At 42.4% G+C, this 20637-nt stretch overlaps 1 protein-coding gene across 1 annotated transcript in view; it reads right to left on the bottom strand.

The window, feature by feature from the left end:
* Positions 1 to 301: 301 nt before the first annotated feature.
* The window catches only part of LOC141192375 (uncharacterized), a 47184-nt gene continuing 26848 nt past the window's right edge, over positions 302 to 20637 (bottom strand). The window contains exon 2 of the mRNA XM_073661892.1: positions 302 to 1212. Within this exon, the coding sequence (XP_073517993.1) occupies positions 347 to 1212 (866 nt within the window). The 3' untranslated portion in view covers positions 302 to 346. The remainder of the gene's footprint in view (positions 1213 to 20637) is intronic.

The raw sequence follows: 20637 nt of genomic DNA, 5'->3' as shown, positions 1-20637 counted from the left end.
CTTTTCATTCTAACAATGTTAGGTTTCTGGGAGATTCTACTTGTTCCTTTTATTTTAGGTTCTCCTTAGCTTGCCTTCTTTGCCCTATATGAATGTGTTTTAGGTTCTCACTCAGGGTTTTCATATATTTCTTCATACTTTCCTTTCCCCTTGTTCACAGTGTTGCGACCTCCCCTCTGGTTCCTCAGGAGGCACGAGAAACTCATCAATGGCCAATTAGGGAGTTAGGTCCATGGTGGCGTTTTTAGTTGTGCAGCTAGTGCCTTTCTAGTCTGTATAGAGACTAGTTGGATGTGGCTGCAGCATTCTTACCTGGGTGGTTTCTCCGGTGGCTATCAAGATGCCCTTACTGGTTAAAACATTTTCCACATACTGAACATGAAAAAAGCTTTTCCCCTGTGTGGGTTCTCTGATGTGTATTAAGTTGTGATTTCTGTACAAAACATTTTCCACAATCTGAACATGATAAAGGCTTCTCCCCTGTGTGAGTTCTCTGGTGCTTAACAAAATCTGATTTCTGGTTAAAACATTTTCCACATTCTGAACATGGAAAAGGCTTCTTCCCTGTGTGAGTTCTCTGATGTTTGGTAAGATTTGATTTCTTTGAAAAACATTTCCCACATTCTGAACATGAAAATGGCTTCTCCCCTGTGTGAGTTCTCTGGTGCCTAACAAGATCCGATTTCTGCTTAAAACATTTTTCACATTCTGAACATGAAAAAGGCTTCTCTGCTGTGTGAGTTCTCTGGTGCTTAACAAAATCTGATTTCTGGTTAAAACATTTTCCACATTCTGAACACGGAAAAGGCTTCTTCCCTGTGTGAGTTCTCTGATGTTTGGAAAGATTTGATTTCTTTGTAAAACATTTCCCACATTCTGAACATGAAAATGGCTTCTCCCCTGTGTGAGTTCTCTGATGTGTAATAAGATTTGATTTCTCTGTAAAGCAGTTCCCACATTCGGAACATGAAAATGGCTTCGCTCCTGTGTGGGTTCTCTGGTGCCTAACAAGATCTGATTTCTGGTTAAAACATTTTTCACATTCTGAACATGAAAAAGGCTTCTCCCCTGTGTGAGTTCTCTGATGTGTAATAAGATTTGATTTCTCTGTAAAGCAGTTCCCACATTCGGAACATGAAAATGGCTTCGCTCCTGTGTGGGTTCTCTGGTGCCTAACAAGATCTGATTTCTGGTTAAAACATTTTTCACATTCTGAACATGAAAAAGGCTTCTCTCCTGTGTGAGTTCTCTGGTGCCTAACAAGATCTGATTTCTGATTAAAACATCTCCAACATGTGGAACAAGAAAATCTATTCTTCGCTGTGTGAATTTTTTTATGTTTATGAAAACACTTTTTAAGGGAAAAACTATTCCTATATTCTGAACCTGAAAATGACTTATTTGCTTTAGGAGCAGTTAGTTTTTTAATGCTTATTTTGTGACTTTCATTTTCCTGAGTAGTCTGTAATGAATCAGAAGATAGAACCTGTTTCAAAGGATCAGATGACAGATCTTTGCTGTGAAGGGATGATGGTATATCTGGAGAAATGGCATTAATTTCAATTGTATTCTGTTGGATATCAAAATTATCTGATTTGAAAATTGAAGATGTCAGCTGTCCCTCTGATCTCCTGGTACAGACATCTGCAAATAATAAAACCAATTATTATTTTTTAATAAAAAATTGTTGAATTTTATATTTTTGAACATCTCTACTTAAACTGTCTGAAAAAATGGCAAGTTTTGCAAAAAAATTTACTCCTCACCTCGACAATGACAGTTCACAGTCTAATAGACAACCTCATAGCATGAACCAGTAGAGTGTGGTGTTCAATTGTTTGTTCATTCTGCCTCCCAAATATGGAATAAAAAGCCACCAAACAATGTTATGTAGGCGAAAATAATACCAATAAAAACTTCTACTCATCTCACAAAAAAACAAGTCCCCACTCAGGTCCATCATCTGTCAATGGAAAAACAGAGGTTTCCACATTATTAGTGGCTCAAAGGCTTTTGAAAAGCAACATGGCTTCCATTAACCAATCCAGCAATATCCACTCTCCCAAAGTCAGATCTCCCCCTCGCTTCTGAGCCTTGCAGTGCGCCCAAACCACATTTAGCATCTATGTATTCGGCATTACTATAATGAGAAGAACCCACTTAATTTACGGTTTGTGTGTCTCCTAAAGCACAATCTGGACACTATGTGTTGGGTTATAAAACGACAAATGTGCAATTTTCACTCTACAACATCCGCTGCGTGCTAATTTCAAGAAAGTGACTGTGGAGTCAAAATAGTCACTACTCCTATAGATTATTTCACTGAGGGTTATAATTTCCAAAATGGAGTCACTTCATGGTGATTTATACTGCTCTGGTTTTCGGCCATTTTATAACATTAGGGCTTCTAAAAATGGTGTGTGTCCCATCTCCTCTGGGATCTCCTTGTGCGACGTCTGTTTCTGTCACCAGGAAGCGTCTTATTCAATATGTAGGCGGCGCTGGAGGAGACATCAGAAAAAGAAGCTCTGGGCGGTGCAGGCTCTGTTCAGCCACTAATAGCCCTAGCCCCCTGAGGAAGCCAGACATGGCGAAACTTGTTGGGGAGGATATATATATATATTTTAGTTAGCACTATGGAACCTGTGTATGTCCTAAATAATCTGACCAACCAATCTATGAACTACAGGCATAGAGTAAGACTATAATAAATAAAATGAGCTCATGATATCAGATGTATTCTAATACTATACAGTTTCAAGAGACTTATTATTATAGTAAGGAAAACAAAAGCAGTTGGAGTGCCAATGGGGAAGAGCCTGACGTTTGGGGGGGGGATGAAGGGGGAGGATGTTGTGACCACTCACCTGGTCCTGTTGTGTAAAGGGGCCCCGCACAACAAGGGAAAAAGCTTCCAGGTGGGAGTCTGTAAGATGACCACAGCTTAGCAGAGACTGCTGTAAGGAGTTTCTGTCTGCTTCAGCGGTCACATGACCGGGACCATGTGACCAAAGTGGGCGTTCCACAATGACATCACGGCAGGTCCTGTAGTAGGCTAGTTGTAAACAGAGCAGCTTCCACCGCTCTCCAAAGGGGAGATTAGCAATCAAGAAAGAAGGAATTGTGCGGTGTTAGGGAAGCGCTAGAACAACTAGACAGGGGATTAGGTTATAACACACAAACCTTTTATTGTTTAATACGCTCTCTAACGCCACGACGCGTTTCGATAGCAGAAGCTATCTTCCTCAGGTAGATCAGATAGTATCTAGCTGAGGAAGATAGCTTCTGCTATCGAAACGCGTCGTGGCATTAGAGAGCGTATTAAACAATAAAAGGTTTGTGTGTTATAACCTAATCCCCTGTCTAGTTTTTCTAGCGCTTCCCTAACACCGCACAATTCTTTCTTTCTTGATTATTATAGTAAGGGCACAGACAAACTAGTGTAGTTTTAATTTACTTCTTTAACACATTTTAGTAAAACAGTAATAAAAGTAATGATTTAATATACCCCTCAACCATGGTTTTTTTACACTCTGGGTAATTTGTCAATATGTACAGTACAAACCAAAAGTTTGGACACACCTCATTTAAAGATTTTTCTGTATTTTAATGACTATGAAAATTGTACATTCACACTGAAGGCATCAAAACTATGAATTAACACATGTGGAATTATATGCTTAACAAACAAGTGTGAAACAACTGAAAATATGTCTTATATTCTAGGTTCTTCAAAGTAGCCACCTTTTGCTTTGATGACTGCTTTGCACACTCTTGGCATTCTCTTGAAGAGCTTCAAGAGCTTCAAGAGGTAGTCACCGGAAATGGTTTTCACTTCACAGGTGTGCCCTGTCAAGTTTAATAAGTGGGATTTCTTGCCTTATAAATGGGGTTGGGACCATCAGTTGTGTTGTGCAGAAGTCTGGTGGATACACAGCTGATAGTCCTACTGAATAGACTGTTAGAATTTGTATTATGGCAAGAAAAAAAGCAGCTTAGTAAAGAAAAACGAGTGGCCATCATTACTTTAAGAAATGAAGGTCAGTCAGTGCGAAAAATTGGGAAAACTTTGAAAGTCCCCAAGTGCAGTTGCAAAAACCATCAAGCGCTACAAAGAAACTGGCTCACATGAGGACCGCCCCAGGAAAGGAAGACCAAGAGTCACCTCTGCTTCTGAGGCTAAGTTTATCCGAGTCACCCAGCCTCAGAAATCGCAGGTTAACAGCAGCTCAGATTAGAGACCAGGTCAATACCACACAGAGTTCTAGCAGCAGACACATCTCTTCAACAACTGTTAAGAGGAGACTTTGTGCAGCAGGCCTTCATGGTAAAATAGCTGCTAGGAAATCACTGCTAAGGACAGGCAACAAGCAGAAGAGACTTGTTTTGGCTAAAGAACACAAGGAATGGACATTATACCAGTGGAAATCTGTGCTTTGGTCTGATGAGTCCAAATTTGAGATCTTTGGTTCCAACCACCGTGTCTTTGTGCGACGCAAAAAGGTGAACGGATGGACTCTACATGCCAGGTTCCCATCGTGAAGCATGGAGGAGGAGGTGTGATGGTGAGGGGGTGCTTTGCTGGTGACACTGTTGGGGATTTATTCAAAATTGAAGGCATACTGAACCAGCATGGCTACCACAGCATCTTGCAGCGGCATGCTATTCCATCCGGTTTGTGTTTAGTTGGACCATCATTTATTTTTCAACAGGACAATGACCCCAAACACACCTCCAGGCTGTGTAAGGGCTATTTGATCAAGAAGGAGAGTGATGGGGTGCTACGCCAGATGACCTGGCCTCCACAGTCACCAGACCTGAACCCAATCGAGATGGTTTGGGGTGAGCTGGACCGCAGAGTGAAGGCAAAAGGGCCAACAAGTGCTAAGCATCTCTGGGAACTCCTTCAAGATTGTTGGAAGACCATTTCCGGTGACTACCTCTTGAAGCTCATCAAGAGAATGCCAAGAGTGTGCAAAGCAGTCATCAAAGCAAAAGGTGGCTACTTTGAAGAACCTAGAATATAAGACATTTCAGTTGTTTCACACTTTTTTGTTAAGTATATAATTCCACATGTGTTAATTCATAGTTTTGATGCCTTCAGTGTGAATGTACAATTTTCAGTCATGAAAATACAGAAAAATCTTTAAATGAGGTGTGTCCAAACTTTTGGTCTGTACTGTATATGACCGAAAATACCCAAAAGTGACACCATTCTAAAAACTGCACCCCTCAAGGTGCTCAAAACCACATTCAAGACATGCATTAACCCTTCAGGTGTTTTACAGGAATTAATGGAATGTGGAAGGAAAAAAACATTTAACTATTTTTCACAAAAAATTTAATTTACACCCAATTTTTTTTAGTTTTACAAGGAGACAGGAGACAATGGTTGTGTAAACATAAATCCTCTAAAACGTATAATTTTTGTTGAGATACTATTAAAAATACCAAACCCATGTGATCAAAGGGATAAAAATCATGTCACTGTATGGTGGTCCTACTAAAAAAACAGTGTCCCCATGGGACTAAATAGAGTCAATGTAATACATAAAGACATGAACACAAGTGTACTATATATGATAATCCCGTTAACTTGCCTTGTCTGTAGCCTGTTCTGATACTGCCTATCATGTGGGTTGGCACCCTAGAGAGCGAGTGTGGCGCCCTCGTTCCTCGGCGGTTGTCCCTCACTATCCCTGTCTTGCCCTGATGGAGTGAGCTATATACAGGAAATGAGTGACGGCCTGCTCTAATACATATATAACACTAAACTAGGGCATAACAATAAACATATCCAGATAGTAAAACTTATCTCTTATTCTGGAAATTTCCCCGTTCTGTCGGTTCATCAGGAGGCCATACAGTGAGTGATCCAGAGAGATGTCAATATAAATGCATGGTAGAAGGCAAGCTATATTGATTTGATGGAAGGCTGTGTTTAAATAGGTTAATCCATCCCTCTTTAGTGAGTCCCACATGCTCATTCTCTCTAGCTCTCCCCCTTTAAAAAGGCAGTCTTCTGTCCTCAGATGTGGACTGCGCATGTCACATACCTTTGGGCACTAGAGGCTGCAAATTCAAAAAGGTTTTAAGCGCGTCCATGTCACTTCCGGTCCATTCCGAAAGTGACTGTTGCATCTCACATTGGCGTGCACAGAAGAGATACTGCGCATGCACTAGAACGTCACCTCCACTCCGGAAGTGACCCGTGTGTCTCACAATAGAGCGCAGAGAGAGGTAACACGCATGTGCCATCGCGTCATCTCTGGGATGTGACTTACCAAAAGTGGGGTCCGGATTAGACCAATGCCCCGCATTTGCATACACACCCCCCCGATGTTAGTACAATTTCTCCTTATTTGTAAGAACTGGCCTTTAGGATTACCCTGCTTTAGATTCTCAAGATGATGACTATTCCATTCAAAAGGCTACTTGTTGCAGTAGGTTTGCGATACGTGCATGTGTCTATGGAACCATCCTTCTCCTTTTTTACTTTAACATCTAAGAATATTATGCTGTCTTTATGGCATTCAGATGTAAACCTGAGTCCAAAGGAATTTATGTTGATGGCTTCCATAAATCGCCTAAAGCCGGCCTCTGGCCAGACCAGAACACCAGTATGTCATCGAAGTATCTGGCCCAGCGGCCAACATGGGAGTGCAGCCATCTCTCCTCCTCCCCAAAAATTATGGTTTCCTCCCAGCAGCCCAGGACTGACGTACGTGGGGGCACAGGGGCTCCCCAACACTTTGCCCCTGAGCTGGTGGAAGTACCAAACACTAAGTAGTTATTGGTAAGTGTGAACCGCAATAATTCCTCCACCAGTCTGTTGTGATTGTAGCACTTCACTGCCCTCAATTTTAGGAAATGTCCAACTGTCTGTATCCCCGCCTCATGAGGGATGCTGCTGTAGAGGGCCTCTACATCAATGGAGGCCAGATAGGTGTCCTCCTCCACAGCAACACCCTCAAGTTGAGTAAGCAGGAGAGGTGTATGTCGAACAAATGAAGGCAGGGAGATCTCAAAAGGACGCAATATTCTGTCAATGTAAATACCGATATTTTGTGATAGCGAATCTATTCCAGCAACCATAGGGTGGCCTTTTAATGGACTGAGGACCTTATGGACCTTCGGGAGGGCATAGAAGGTAGGTACTGTTGTTGTTTCAGGTTTGAGATATTCAAATTCATTATTTGATAATAGACCTCTTTTTCTGCCCTCTTCTAAGTTATCAAGCAAGATAACACTTCAGGTGTTTCACAGGAATTAATGGTATGTGGAACGAAAAAAAAAAATGAACATTTAACAATTTTTTACAAAAATTTTAATTTACACCCAATTTTTTTTAGTTTTACAAGGGTAACAGGAGAAAATGGACACCAAAATTAGTTGTGCTTTTTCTCCTGAGCACGCCGACATGGGGGAAACAACTGTTTGAAGTATGGTGAGGACCTTGAACCCCCATGTTCTTCACAGAAGAAGTTTATAATGTTGAGCCGTGAAAATACAGAAAATCTAATTTTTCCCACAAAAATGATTTTTTTGGCCCCAAATTTAGCTTTTTCACAAGGGTAGCAAGGAAAATTGCACCACACAATTTGTTGTCCAATTTCTCCTGAGTACGCAGATACCCCATATGTGGGGGAAAACATGCCACGCCTCAGAAAGGAAGGAGTGACGTTTCTTTGATGGAATGGTCTGTGGGTGTCATGTCATGTTTGGAGAGCCCCTGATGTGCCTAAACAGAGGAAAACCTCCACAAGTGACCCCATTTTGGAAACTAGACCCCTCAAGAAATTTATCTACCATATTTTTTGGACTATAAGAAAAATTAGTTAAAAAGTGTGTGCGTCATAGTCCGGAGGCAGCTTCCTATGATGGATGAGAACGCTGACACCGCGTTCTCCCCGATCACAGAGAGAGCAGCTGTCTACTCTCCTTCTCTGCACTAATCTATGTGATTGCTGCAGAGCAGGAGAGAAAGCTTACGGACAGAACAGAGGCGGCAGGAGCTGAGCAGCTGAAGTACCTTCTGCAACAGGAATTCCACACCTTTCAGGTCATGTGACTGATCACATGTCCTGAAAGGTACTTAACTTAATAAAGTGGAATGCTCTGCAGATGCTCTTCTGTTGCAGCCTCCGTACAGGACCCGATCAGGAACTGCAGGATGTGGTAATGTATAGTGTGTGTGTGTGTGTGTGTGTATATGTGCATACAGTAGAGCTGTTTGTGTGTGTGTATATGTGCATACAGCAGAGCTGTTTGTGTGTGTATATGTGCATACAGCAGAGCTGTTTGTGTGTGTATATGTGCATACAGCAGAGCTGTTTGTGTGTGTATATGTGCATACAGCAGAGCTGTTTGTGTGTGTATTTGTGCATTTGTAAGAGAATGAGAAGTCCTAATATTCTGAACAGCCATGCTAAACCTAGCAGCCATCTTGTTCAGAAGTTTGAGAACTGAGTTTTGCAGCTAATGAGATACATGTCCTACACATGTCCTAGTCACAATGGCGCCATAAAATCATGTCAGTGCCATTAGCAGGTATAGTGGTATACACAAAGGTTAAAGGGAACATCTGCAGATCATTGTGAAAGTAAATAAGTGGTGTTATAGGGTAGTAAATAATGTTATTGTAATTGTATAGAAATGAGGACAATATAGTTGTCAATATGTTATTTCTTAAGTAAGGACATGGGAATTTATGGATTTAATGGAGTTTGGTAAAAATACTCATGAATATTGTCATGTTGCATTATCACATTGTTGTTCTAAAATGCACGTCCTCCCTGCAGTATGATGTTATCATGTATACGCCTTTTGCCGCAATATGTAGTTCCTTTGTTTAAGCTATGCATAAAAAGGCTCTGATACTGTTGTTCGGGGCCATTCTATCGGCAGTCTACAGGCAGTCCATCGCCAAGGCCACACCATGGCCAGACCATCGCCAGATATCCCAATGCTGTTTTGCTTATCTAGACACCTGCGTGTGTCCAGTGTATTCTCCCTGCCTGTATTCTGAACTGTTCTGCCGCATTTATTCCATGGCGCTTTACATGTGAAAAAGGGGTATACATAGCAAATACACTTACAATAATCGTGAACAAAATGAGTTAGCGACTGGTACAGGAGGAGTGAGGACCCTGCCCGCAAGGGCTCACAATCTACAAGGGATGGGTGAGGGCACAGTAGGTGAGGGTAGTGCAGCGTATGGTGGAGCGGTGGGTTTTCTTTTTTCTGCTGTCTAAAGTTGAGGTGCATCTTATGGTAAGGTGCGTCTTATAGTCTGAAAAATGTGGTATATGTGTGGTGAGCACCTTGAGCCCCCAGGTGTTTCACAGAAGTTTATAATATTAAGCTGTGAATATACAGAAAATTAAATTTTTCCCACAAAAATGTTTTTTAGCCTAAATTTTGGATTTTCACAAGTGTAACAGGAGAAACTGCACCATGTAATTTCTTGTGCAATTTCTTCTGAGTACGCCGATACCCCATATGTGGACGAAAACTAATGTTTGGGGGCACGGCAGGACTTGTAAGGGAAGAAGCATCAAAATTGGCTGGAATAATTAGCGGATGCCATGTCGCGTTTGGAGAGCCATTTGACTTGTCCAGAGCCTCTGTGCTTCCAGTAACGTGGAAGCTCCAAAATTTCCATTGACAGATAACGGACCTGAGTGAGGGCTTTTTGTGGATTGATTTGAATCTTTTATTAGGAACATGTTACATAACATTTGGGATCACATTTATCCTACATTCTACACTGAGCACTTTCATCGGGGTTTCCATCTAAATCTCTGAGTGACGGGATTCAGATGAAACCCCCAAGGGATCCATTAACTATAATGAGGCAGCATATTTACTCTGGACTCCGTCTGGCGTCTGTTCAGCGTCATCCCTTCTTTTCAGAAGTGTACAAAACGGTGGCCGACCATACTTTTATGCACGACTAAATAGACAGGATACTGCTGGATCATAGGCTAGACTGCATCCACAGTGCCTTCATCTGCCTCATTACAGGGTGTCTTCCGCCGAGAGTTCTGTCTGAATCACATATTTCAGAGATTTACATGGAAACCCTGGTATAAGCGCTCAGCGCAGGATAAATGTAAGCCAAGCTTTACGGCAATCTTTGAGAGGCAGAATGAACAAATCAGCAGCAGATGAAGAATTGGTTTTATTTATTTTTTACACCGTTCATCGTGCAGCATGAGTGACTAGGCGACATTATTCTTCGAGTCGGTGCGATTACAGCATAACCATATTTATATAGTTTTTTTAAGTTTGGCTTTTGTCACACACTAAAAGATGATTTTTTTGCAAAAACTAGTATCGCCATATTTTTAAAGCTATAATTTTTTCATATTTCTGCCGACAGAGTCATGCAATGGCTTATTTTTTGCAGAACGAGTTGATTTTTTTTATTGGTACCATTTTTGGGCACATAACATTTTTTGATCACTTTCTATTGCATTTTTTGGGAGGCAGAATCAATAAAAAACAGAAATTCAGGAATTGTTTTTTTTTTTAATGTTGTTCCGCATGTGGTAAAATTGATAAGGCAGTATTATTCTTCGGGTCAGTACGATTACAGCGATACCACATTTATTTCTTGTTTTTTATGTTTTGGCGCTTTTACACAATAAAAACTATTTTATAAAACAAAATATTATTTTTGCATCACTTTATTCTAAGAGAGCTATAACTTTTTTAATGTTTCCACTGATGGAGCTGTCTGGCAGATTGTTTTTTGCAGGACAAGATGATGTTTTCAGAGATACCATATTTATTTACATTTGTATTTTTGATCACTGTGAAGAAACAGCACCAGGGGGGCCCCGAGGAATCCCGCTGTCGCAGCTTCTTCTGATGGATCCACACCCCGCCATCCACCTGATGTCACACTACGCCAGACCGAGCACATGATACGGATCTACCCTTTGCACCGTGATGTTCCGCACCCCCCTCAGGGACGTGTAAGGTCAGATCAGCACAGTTCTACACCGTCACCTCCTGTCCACGCGGGTACAGAGAGGCACCAGGGAGTGGGACAAGGTGGTCCACGCAGACGCTGATGTGGCCCCACACCCTCCCACACTCTTGACAGGCTGAGAGGCTCTTTCACTACTCCAGTGAAGCAGAGCCTTGTTGGCCTGGATAGAGCTGCCACCAGTTTCTATTTGATATAACAGACTTATATCGAGCTAGAAACCAGCCCGGTAGTGCATTCGTCGGACCAAACAACAGACGTAAGGTTCATGGTTCGAGATAAAAGAACAGCCCAAGATTAAATTATATATTTAATCGCCATAAGGGCTCACTAAACAATCTACTATATACATCAGGGTTTATATATAGAGTGGGCAGAGTTACAAATACAAAAACATGGTACATCAAGCATAACAGATCTTAAAGTCAACTACCGGTTAGATGGAAAGCATGGCTCAGGGATTGGGTGACATGGGGAAGAATGTGTGCCCTGCTTGGTTGCTGGACTTGTCTCTCAAGTCTGCATGTCACAAGCTTCCCCAGGGAAAAGACAATAGGCTTTTGCTACACAGACCTTCCAACTCACTGGGAACTCCCATTACCTGTCCCTGTTCATCCCAAGTCTCCACCCCCTGTTCCTTCCTGACTAAGAGACTCCCAGAACTAACGTGGCCCATACCTCCGTACTGGATGGTCCCAGGGAACCGATTCTGCTGTCAACGGACCCGGCCGGGCCCCTGCTACGTGTGGATACCAAACAAAGCAGTTGTAGGAGGTTCCAAAAGGCTAAGACGTGCATCTCCTCGTCCCTACACGCTAGAGTGGGCTAGGAAGCAGTCTCGCATTCACTATCTTCCCCTGAGCTAGAAAATCCATTTTGTGAAGAGCTGGGACCTATAGTTCTTCCACTCCACAGCCTGGTATTGAAGTATAGTACCTTACACAACATAGTACATGTTGAGAACAAAGAGAGGATCTCGGCAGGAAGCCTGCCTGTCAGCTCAGCTCAAAGCTGCCAGGGGAGGGGGATTTCTCACCCCCTTTGCTGGCTGCAAAGGAATTCAAAAGAGTCGGATTACACTATGCCTGGAGACCTGACAACCAGGGCACATGTGATTATTCTAGAATATTCTTCACAATCACATTTTACTCCACTTTTTGTTTGGCAGTATGATGATAAAACATCATTTTTTGCCTTGTTTTTTTTAAATTTTTTTTACAGTGTTCAATAAAGGGGTTAACTGGCGGGAAGTTTTATAGGTCGGGTCGTTCCAGACGCAGCAATACCAATTATGTGTACTTTATTTGTTTATTTTTTTATCATAAAAATATTTATGTACAAAATATATATTTTTTGATTTTTTTTTATATTTTTTATATTTTTACAATTTTTTACTTTGTCCCACTATGAAACTTTCACTTTTTGCAGTCTGATCGCTTATAAAAAATAGCAATGCAATAGGTTTGCTATGCTTTACAAACTGTCAGCGCTGCACTGGCAGACAAACTTGCTCTCAGCATGGTGTAATAAGTTTGCTAGCTCTGATGACCCGGATGTCGTCATGATGACATCGGTTCAGCATGACGCGGGGGGCGCCGATTGGAGGGCAGAGGGGGTTCCCTCCTAAATGCTGCGATGGATATCAATAGCAGCTTTAAGAGGCTAAAGTAGCAGGAGCGGTGCATTGAGGGCCGGGTGTCAGATCAGTTATTAACTAATTGTAATAAGGCAAATGATCCCTAACTCAAGATTCTCTATTAATATATAACGTTTATTTACCAATAACAATAAAAGAAAAATTGTGCAATTTTTAAATGACAGTGAATGTGTGGTCTTTATATAGTCTTGATGTAAAGCATTCTAATTTATTGATTTGTCACCAGTGAGAGAAACTATATTATTATCTTTTCCACGTGTTCATTGATAATGAACACATCCACTAGAGGACATCTCCTACTAGTTTGACGTTGTCTCACTGCCAAAATGTATGATTTTTTTAAAGTATGATTGTTTTGCACATTCTGCACTTTAATATTATATTTTATATTGGAGTTCTTGTGCATGCACTATTCACTTTATGTATTATATCTCATACATCATGTTGCACTTTTTGGATCATGTCTAACCATTGCACTATTCACTTTACGAACTGATCTAATGAACACTCAGCTATGCATATCTTGAATTTTTCTTTCATATATTTTGCACATTTAAGTGTCCCTTATCTTATAATTGCACCATAATGTCTATTCTTCAGGCAGTTATGTACGTGATGAATTCTTCTCAAATGCATTCAGTTTATTTGTATCATTCGCTCACTCTTTTGACATATTTGGGCTGGTTTCCCTGGCTACGTGTCCTGCTTTGCCTCTCTCCTCCCGCATTGTGTTTATTGTGGGCGGCTGAGGGGTGACGCAAGTTTATCCCCTCCTACCTGGCCGGGTTGCCATGCTCTGTGTGTCCCTGTCTTTCCTCTCCCCACCCACATTCGGATCTAGTGCGTGGGTGGTATGAGGTGGCTTGGGTCACAGGTCCATTGCTCCCTGCCAGCTGAGCTTCTGTGGTTAGGCGTCCCAGCTTTGCCTCTCCCCGCCCGCACTGTGGTCACGTGTGTGGGAGGGCGGAGGTGACAGATCGCCATGGCAAAGCATCTCTACCTTGTCTCTCCCCGTCCACATCAAAATTTCTTCCGGTGTGGGCGGACGGAGGTGACATGGGAAGCCGACCCTGGTTGTTCCAGCGTGGGATACAGGCAACGTGAACATCTCAAACACCTGTCATTGGTAAGCCATGATATATAAACCTTCTCCTGACACCTTTACATCACCCCTCAGAGGAAGCTGCACGCGAAATGCGCATCAGGGGTGTCCCTTTGGTAGCCACACAGGTCACCTTATCTCTTCATATTTTAGGTATACTCTGGGCCTTTTCTTTACTTGGATTCATCTATATAACATATTTCAGGCAGACATTCAACTCTTTTTACCTAAGTTCCTGTGTCACAACATTTGTGTGTTGTTAAGGACACACTGATTCCTTGCTTTATTTTATTTGACTCACTCAGGTCAGTCGTATATCATGGTTTGGTTTAGTGCATAAGGAAATCTCCTTTGTTAGGATTCATTGCCACCATTGAATTCATTCATTTCTTTATAAGCATGAATATGTAGACCATGCATAGTGTTTTTTTGGGAATCATTGTCTATGACTATGATTGCAGCATTTTTTCCTTCATGATGCTGTTGGTGTCCAACATTCTTCCTGAGTGACATTGCCTATGTCTGATACTCTCTTTTTACCAGTAATGCATTGTGTTATTTGTGTTAATAAACAGCCTTATGTTTGGCTTATACTCCTGTGTATTTATTATGATTTTGTAATCTTTTAATCCCAGGGGGTAGGTGGATCCTCCAGGTTCTAAGTTGTATAGAAAAGGGCTTTCAATGCACAAAGTCATTCGAACAGTTTTGGGTGGAGGAGAATGTTGTGGTCTAGAGGCAACATGGTGGTGCAGTGGTTAGCACTGCAGCCTTGCAGCGCTGGGGTCCTCGGTTCAAATCCCACCAAGGACAACATCTGCAAGGAGTTTGTATTGTTCTCCCCATGTTTGCGTGGGTTTCCTCCAGGTTCTCTGGTTTCCTCCCACACTCAAAAGACATACTGATAGGAAATCTAGATTTTGAGCCCCGATGGGGACAGCGACGACAACGACGATGATGTATGTAAAGCGCTGCGGAATATGTTAGCGCTATATAAAAATAAAGATTATTATTATTATTATTATTATTATGGTGATTACACGATTGTGATACGGCCGGACTACACCACCGATAAAGCATCCAGAGCCGGTGACTGAGAATAATCTGTAAATGTTTTGGATTTTCAGATGATTATGAATTTCAGAAATACCTTATGACAGTTTTTCATTAATACTTTTTATGTTTTTGTCTGATATTTGTAGTTTTTATTTTTTTGTGTTTAAGCTGCAGTACACACTGATGACGGTCTTGAGGACCAAACCGTTTGTACCTGTGTTAGACTGCAATTAAATACTTTAAAATTATGTCTGTTTGATTGCCAAGTTTCATTTGCTATTTGAATGGTTTTAGACCCTACTTGTGCACCTATTCCAGCAGTGCTGCGGTTTTCTACACTATTATCTACTCCAGTACGTAAGCACGCTGAAGTGTCATGTCCTCTTCCAAGTTCTCGTATAATGTTGAGGAAGCATCCAATATCATTGCACAATCTAACCTATTGTGTGATTTCTTAAAAGTCCCTCCGAAGGAGATGCAAGGATGGAACTTAAAGTGAGAATTACGCTACCTCACCAGCATTGAGTTGCATTGTGCCACATTGTTGGAATACTTGAGAGTACAAAGGATCCCAAGGGAATTGAGGGTCCCAATTTGTCCAACCCTGTTTAGCGATCAGTCTGAGTACTGCATAAAATTTGAACATATACTTAATAAATGTTCTTTTGATATTATTACCCTAACAATTGACTACTTACAGAAGGCTATTGTATCTACCAAGGAACAGGTAAAAAATATTGAAACTCAGCTTGCTGCTACTATCTCTACTCAAGAACTCATCACTCTACAAAACAAGATGAGCATCGACGAGATACGGAGAGCAAAAAAAGGAATAAGTTTGCGAGATACTGAAGATTATGAGCAAGACTGGTCTATAGATGGCAAGACAGATACACCTCAAGAAATTATCCTCCCAGATTTGCGAAATCCACTACAGATCCTTCTACCTCCGGTTCGGACACAGACAGGAGGGACCTTTTCACCACTTCTGCTCGTTTTTTTTAGATAAATGAAAAAGATATTCCCAACGCAGAAGAACAGAAGAGGTGGTCAACACAAGGGGAAACACGGACTTCATCTGAGTGACCCACTCCCAGAAATACAGCACCATTGGTGGTAAATATCTCCTCTAGGACTTTGAGTATTGCACAACTTTCTGTACCACAGAAGGGGTTATCTTTTTGTCCCACTAACAAGTACAAAACGTTCAATCTTGATATGGAGTTACAGCGATTTTGTCGCTCACTACGCCTTAGGACACACTTTACCAATGACACACCAGGCAATACCTGGTCTATTCCCTCTACCCTCTCTGATGTTAATACCTCCATCATGGCGCCAGTCTCGGCCTACGCTCCAAAAGTGCATACAGACCTCCACATGACTCACATGCGCTCGAGACTTTCATTGGTTGCGTGGATAGTGCCTTTACAGACTTACATTCCAAGGTAGACAAAGGGCTGCTTCATTACCAGTCCAATCTTTCTCCCCTTGACCTTCAGGCCCTCAGAAGCCTTCAGGAAGAGAGTAATCTTATCATCAAACTGGCAGACAAAGGGGACACCATAGTAGTGATGAATAAAGGGGATTATCTCCTGGAAGTCAATAGACAACTTAACGCCACATACTGTAGACTACCCCATGACCCAACACACCAAGTCAGGACTGCAATAGCATCTGTGTTGGAACATTTTCTCGCCAGAGGAGTGATTGATAGTAAGACACGTGATTTTCTCACTAAGCAACATCCTATCACACCTGTCTTTTATGTACTCCGCAAAATTCACAAAAGCCTTGACCATCCTCCCGGTCGTCCTATAGTAGCCTCGACAGACTCGCTTCTTTAACCTTTATCAATTTTGTTAGAGAAAATATTGATACCATTGATTAAAAAAGTCCCTCCTTTTTACTAGATACAGGAGCTTTTCTCAGTTTTAATCACTGACCTAAAATGTGTCCCCCCTGAATCAGTCTTGGTTTCTTTTGAAGTAAACAGACTCTATACGTGCATTCCACACTCTGAAGGTATACGTGCTTTACACAGTCTGTTGCTTGAGTCACAGACAGATCCCCTTATCATTGAACTTTGCATTGAACTCCTGACGTTAGTTCTTACCAAAAATAATTTCTTGTTCTAAGATACTTACTTCCTACACACTAAAGGGACAGTGATGGGCTCTAACGTGGTCCCCCTTATGCAAACTGTTATATGGCCACCTTTGAGGCCCTAGTAATTTACTCCAATCCATTTTTTGCAAATGGGGGTGCCCACAGGAATCTCTAAATGAGTTCTATGACCTTCTGAATTCCAGACCTGGGCTTTACCATGACTCACAGTTCTCATCAAATCAGTTTCCTGGATACCATGGTCCTCAAGGACCAACTTTTACACAAAACCTACCGATCTAAACGGTCTCTTACACTTTACGAATAATCACGCATTACAAATGAAACGGTCAATTCCAAATCCCAGCTCCAGCGGGTAAATAGGATAGTGGCAATGATCAATTACGCTCAGAGAGGCAACAGGAAATGTGCCACAAATTTGAGAAAAGGGGCTAGTCCCCCAAAATCTTACACCAACATAACACACCTTCAGCCCACACCCGTCCTAAACCCATGAACCGGATTCTGTTTGTCCACACTTACCATCCGTTCCCATACATCTTGCACAAAACCATCCTGAGAAATTGGAACATCCTACAATCCGCTTATCCCCACATCCCAGATTTCCAACAACCATTTTTTCCGTGTTTCAAACGGGTGCCCAGTCTCAAGGATTCATTACTTCGTGCCGATGTGGACCCCACACGTACAGGGGTCAAACAACGTTTTTTACTAATTCCTAAGAGGGGGACCTTCCCCTGCTTGCAGTGCCACCAATGTAACAACGTCGTATATGGGAAAACCATTTACCATCCCCATACCGGTAAACAATACCCGGTCAAAGGGTGTTTTACGTGTTACACCAACTTCGTAGTATACCTCATTAAATTCCCTTGTGGTCTGGCATACATTGATGAGACAACACAACCACAAGCATAAGTCCACAATTAGATGTAAGAATCTACTACTACTCTTGCTACAACATTTCTTTACATTAGGCCATAACATATCTCAACTTAAGTTCCAGGTCATTGAACAGGTGCTTCCCCCTACATGAGGAGGTGAACGTGTACGCCTACTGAAGTAAGGGAGGCCTTTTGGATCCATGACCTTCAAACCCTTACCCCCAGAGGGCTCAATATAGATTATGTTTTATTGTCATTCCTGTGATAATTTTAGGGAGAACTGCATAAGACGTAGCACATTGTTGTTGTTAACTTTGAGTTTTTCACTGTGGAGTGTACATATATGTGTTTTGAGATACAGTATTTGCATGTCATTTAAGAGAGATTAACTTTCTTTCATTATCATGGTCTTTATTTTGTATTCTTTATGTTGCAGAACGGCTTCTCCTTATTGTAATCACTGATTATTATCCTCCACTGCCCACAGGCTGCTCTACTTACACCTGTTCGCCTCCGGTCACATTTCCAGGCTTATTATTCTTTTCTCCACTTCCGGGAACGTTGCACTAGCGGTTCACCCTGATTGGTCTCCTGGGACATTAGGTCCCGCCCTCTGCCCACATATACCAGGCTTTCTCCTCCTTTGACATGGCGACCTTAGGAACCAGTGGCGGATACCACGTTCCCTGCCTGTCACACTTCCTACACTCACTACTGGGTATGTTTCTACATATATCTGCTGGTCCCTATTGGATAATTTCCTATGAGGCTGGTGTTCTTATGGCTGTCTCCCTAGATCCTGTCTTTCCACTGAGACACTGGAATATAGCTAAAGGTGAAAGCATGAAGGACACAAACAGTCTAGTAGGTCACACTTATTATACCGCTATTATGTGCTCTCTATTGCAATGTTTTGGATTTTCAGATGATTATGAATTTCAGAAATACCTTACGACAGTTTGTTTCTAGTACTTTTTATGTTTTTGTCTAATATCTGCAGTTTTTCTTTTTTTGTCATTATGCTGCAGTACATTCTGATAAAGGTCTTGAGGACCGAAACAATTGTACCTGTGTTGGACTGCAATTAAATACTTTAAAATTATGCCTGTTAAGGCCCCGTCACACTTAGCGATGCTGCAACGATCCCAACAACGATACGTCCTGTCAGGGATCGTTGCTGCGTCGCTATGTGGTCGCTGGTCAGCTGTCAAACAGGCAGGCTCACCAACGATCAGGGGAGCAGCGACATCATGGAAAGAATGTTTCCACGATGTCCTGCTCCTGGTTGCCAACTTGCTGAAGCAGGAGCAGGCTGGTAACCATGGCAAACATCGGGTTACTAGGGGCACACGCGCACCTAGTAACCCGTTGTTTATCATGGTTACCACTCTGCTACAGTGAGCGGGAGGTTACCGCTCACTTTAGCAGGCTCGTAACCATGATAAACAACGGGTTACTAGGTGCGCGTGTGCCCCAAGTAACCCGATGTTTATCATGGTTACGAGCCTGCTAAAGTGAGCGGTAACCTCCCACTCACTGTAGCAGAGTGGTAACCATGATAAACAACGGGTTACTAGGTGCGTGTGTGCCCCTAGTAACCCGATGTTTATCATGGTTACCAGCCTGATCGCTGCTCCCGCTGGTCACACACAGCGATGTGTGCTCACCAGCGGGAGGGCAACGACCAAAAAATGGTCCAGGACACTTTGCAGCGATCAGCGACCTCACAGCAGGGGCCTGATCGCTGCAAAGTGTCACACATAGCGACATCGCTGGTGAGGTCGCTGTTGCATCACCAAAACCGTGACACAGCAGCGATCTCGCTAGCGATCTCGCTATGTGAGACGGGGGCTTTAGAGTGGCAAGTTTCATTTGCTATTTGAATGGCTTTGGACCATACGTCACCTATTCCAGCAGTGCTGAGGTTTTCTACACTATTATCTGAGAAGAATGTGACTTCTCTGCATTTAGTGGTTACTACTCACCTGGGTAGTCATATGTCGGAATCTCCTCTTTACACCGCTCATCATCCCTCACATATGTCTCTGTAGTATTAATATGGGTCAGATCTTCACCCTGAAACAAATATTATAAAAGTCACAGACAGATGGAGAAGTCCCATCTATGATCAGCTCTAATCCTGCCATCTCCACCGTTCTCATTACACAAGTATAAAACATAATACTGGTGGATAAAACAAGACTGAGCACAAGACCTTCACAGCCGTCTACACATCATAGGGGAGATCTCATGACATCTTCTCTCCATCTACCTGATGATCCTGGGGAACATTGGGGTATTCTTGTTTACAGTCCTGTGGAAGAAGAGGACGGGGACATCTCTCTGGTGTTGTCCTCTTACTGAATAGAGCTGGAGGAAACACATACAGGGACTGAATTCATTCTTTACGTACAGATAATTATAGGCCGTGTGTATTTAGCCCTTTATATTACCTGGTGATGTGAGGGGCTGGAGAACCTCCATCATGACGTCCTTGTACGGATCTTTGGGTCCTTCTAAATAGTCCCACTCCTCCATGGAGAAATAGACGGCGACATCCTGACACCTTATAGGAACCTGACACATACAATGATACCGTCATCCCCCCGATCCCTTCATAGCGTTGCTGTATAATGTCCCAGCATTCCCAGCAGTGTCACCTATCCAGTCAGCAGCTCAATCATCTTGTAGGTGAGTTCTAGGATCTTCTGGTCATTGATGTCCTCATGTATCAGGGGGTGTGTGGTGGAGGCCCTGTGACTGGGCTCAGGGGTCTTCCCCATCCCTCAAACACAGGGTCCTGACAGCGCTCACT

The sequence above is a fragment of the Phyllobates terribilis genome, unplaced genomic scaffold (assembly GCF_046119375.1).
Source record: "Phyllobates terribilis strain yellow unplaced genomic scaffold, ASM4611937v1 Scaffold_60__1_contigs__length_8166268, whole genome shotgun sequence".
In the NCBI taxonomy this organism is placed as follows: domain Eukaryota; kingdom Metazoa; phylum Chordata; class Amphibia; order Anura; family Dendrobatidae; genus Phyllobates; species Phyllobates terribilis.
The sequence above is the reverse complement of the archived record's forward strand: the minus strand, read 5'-3'. Positions and strand labels throughout refer to the sequence as shown.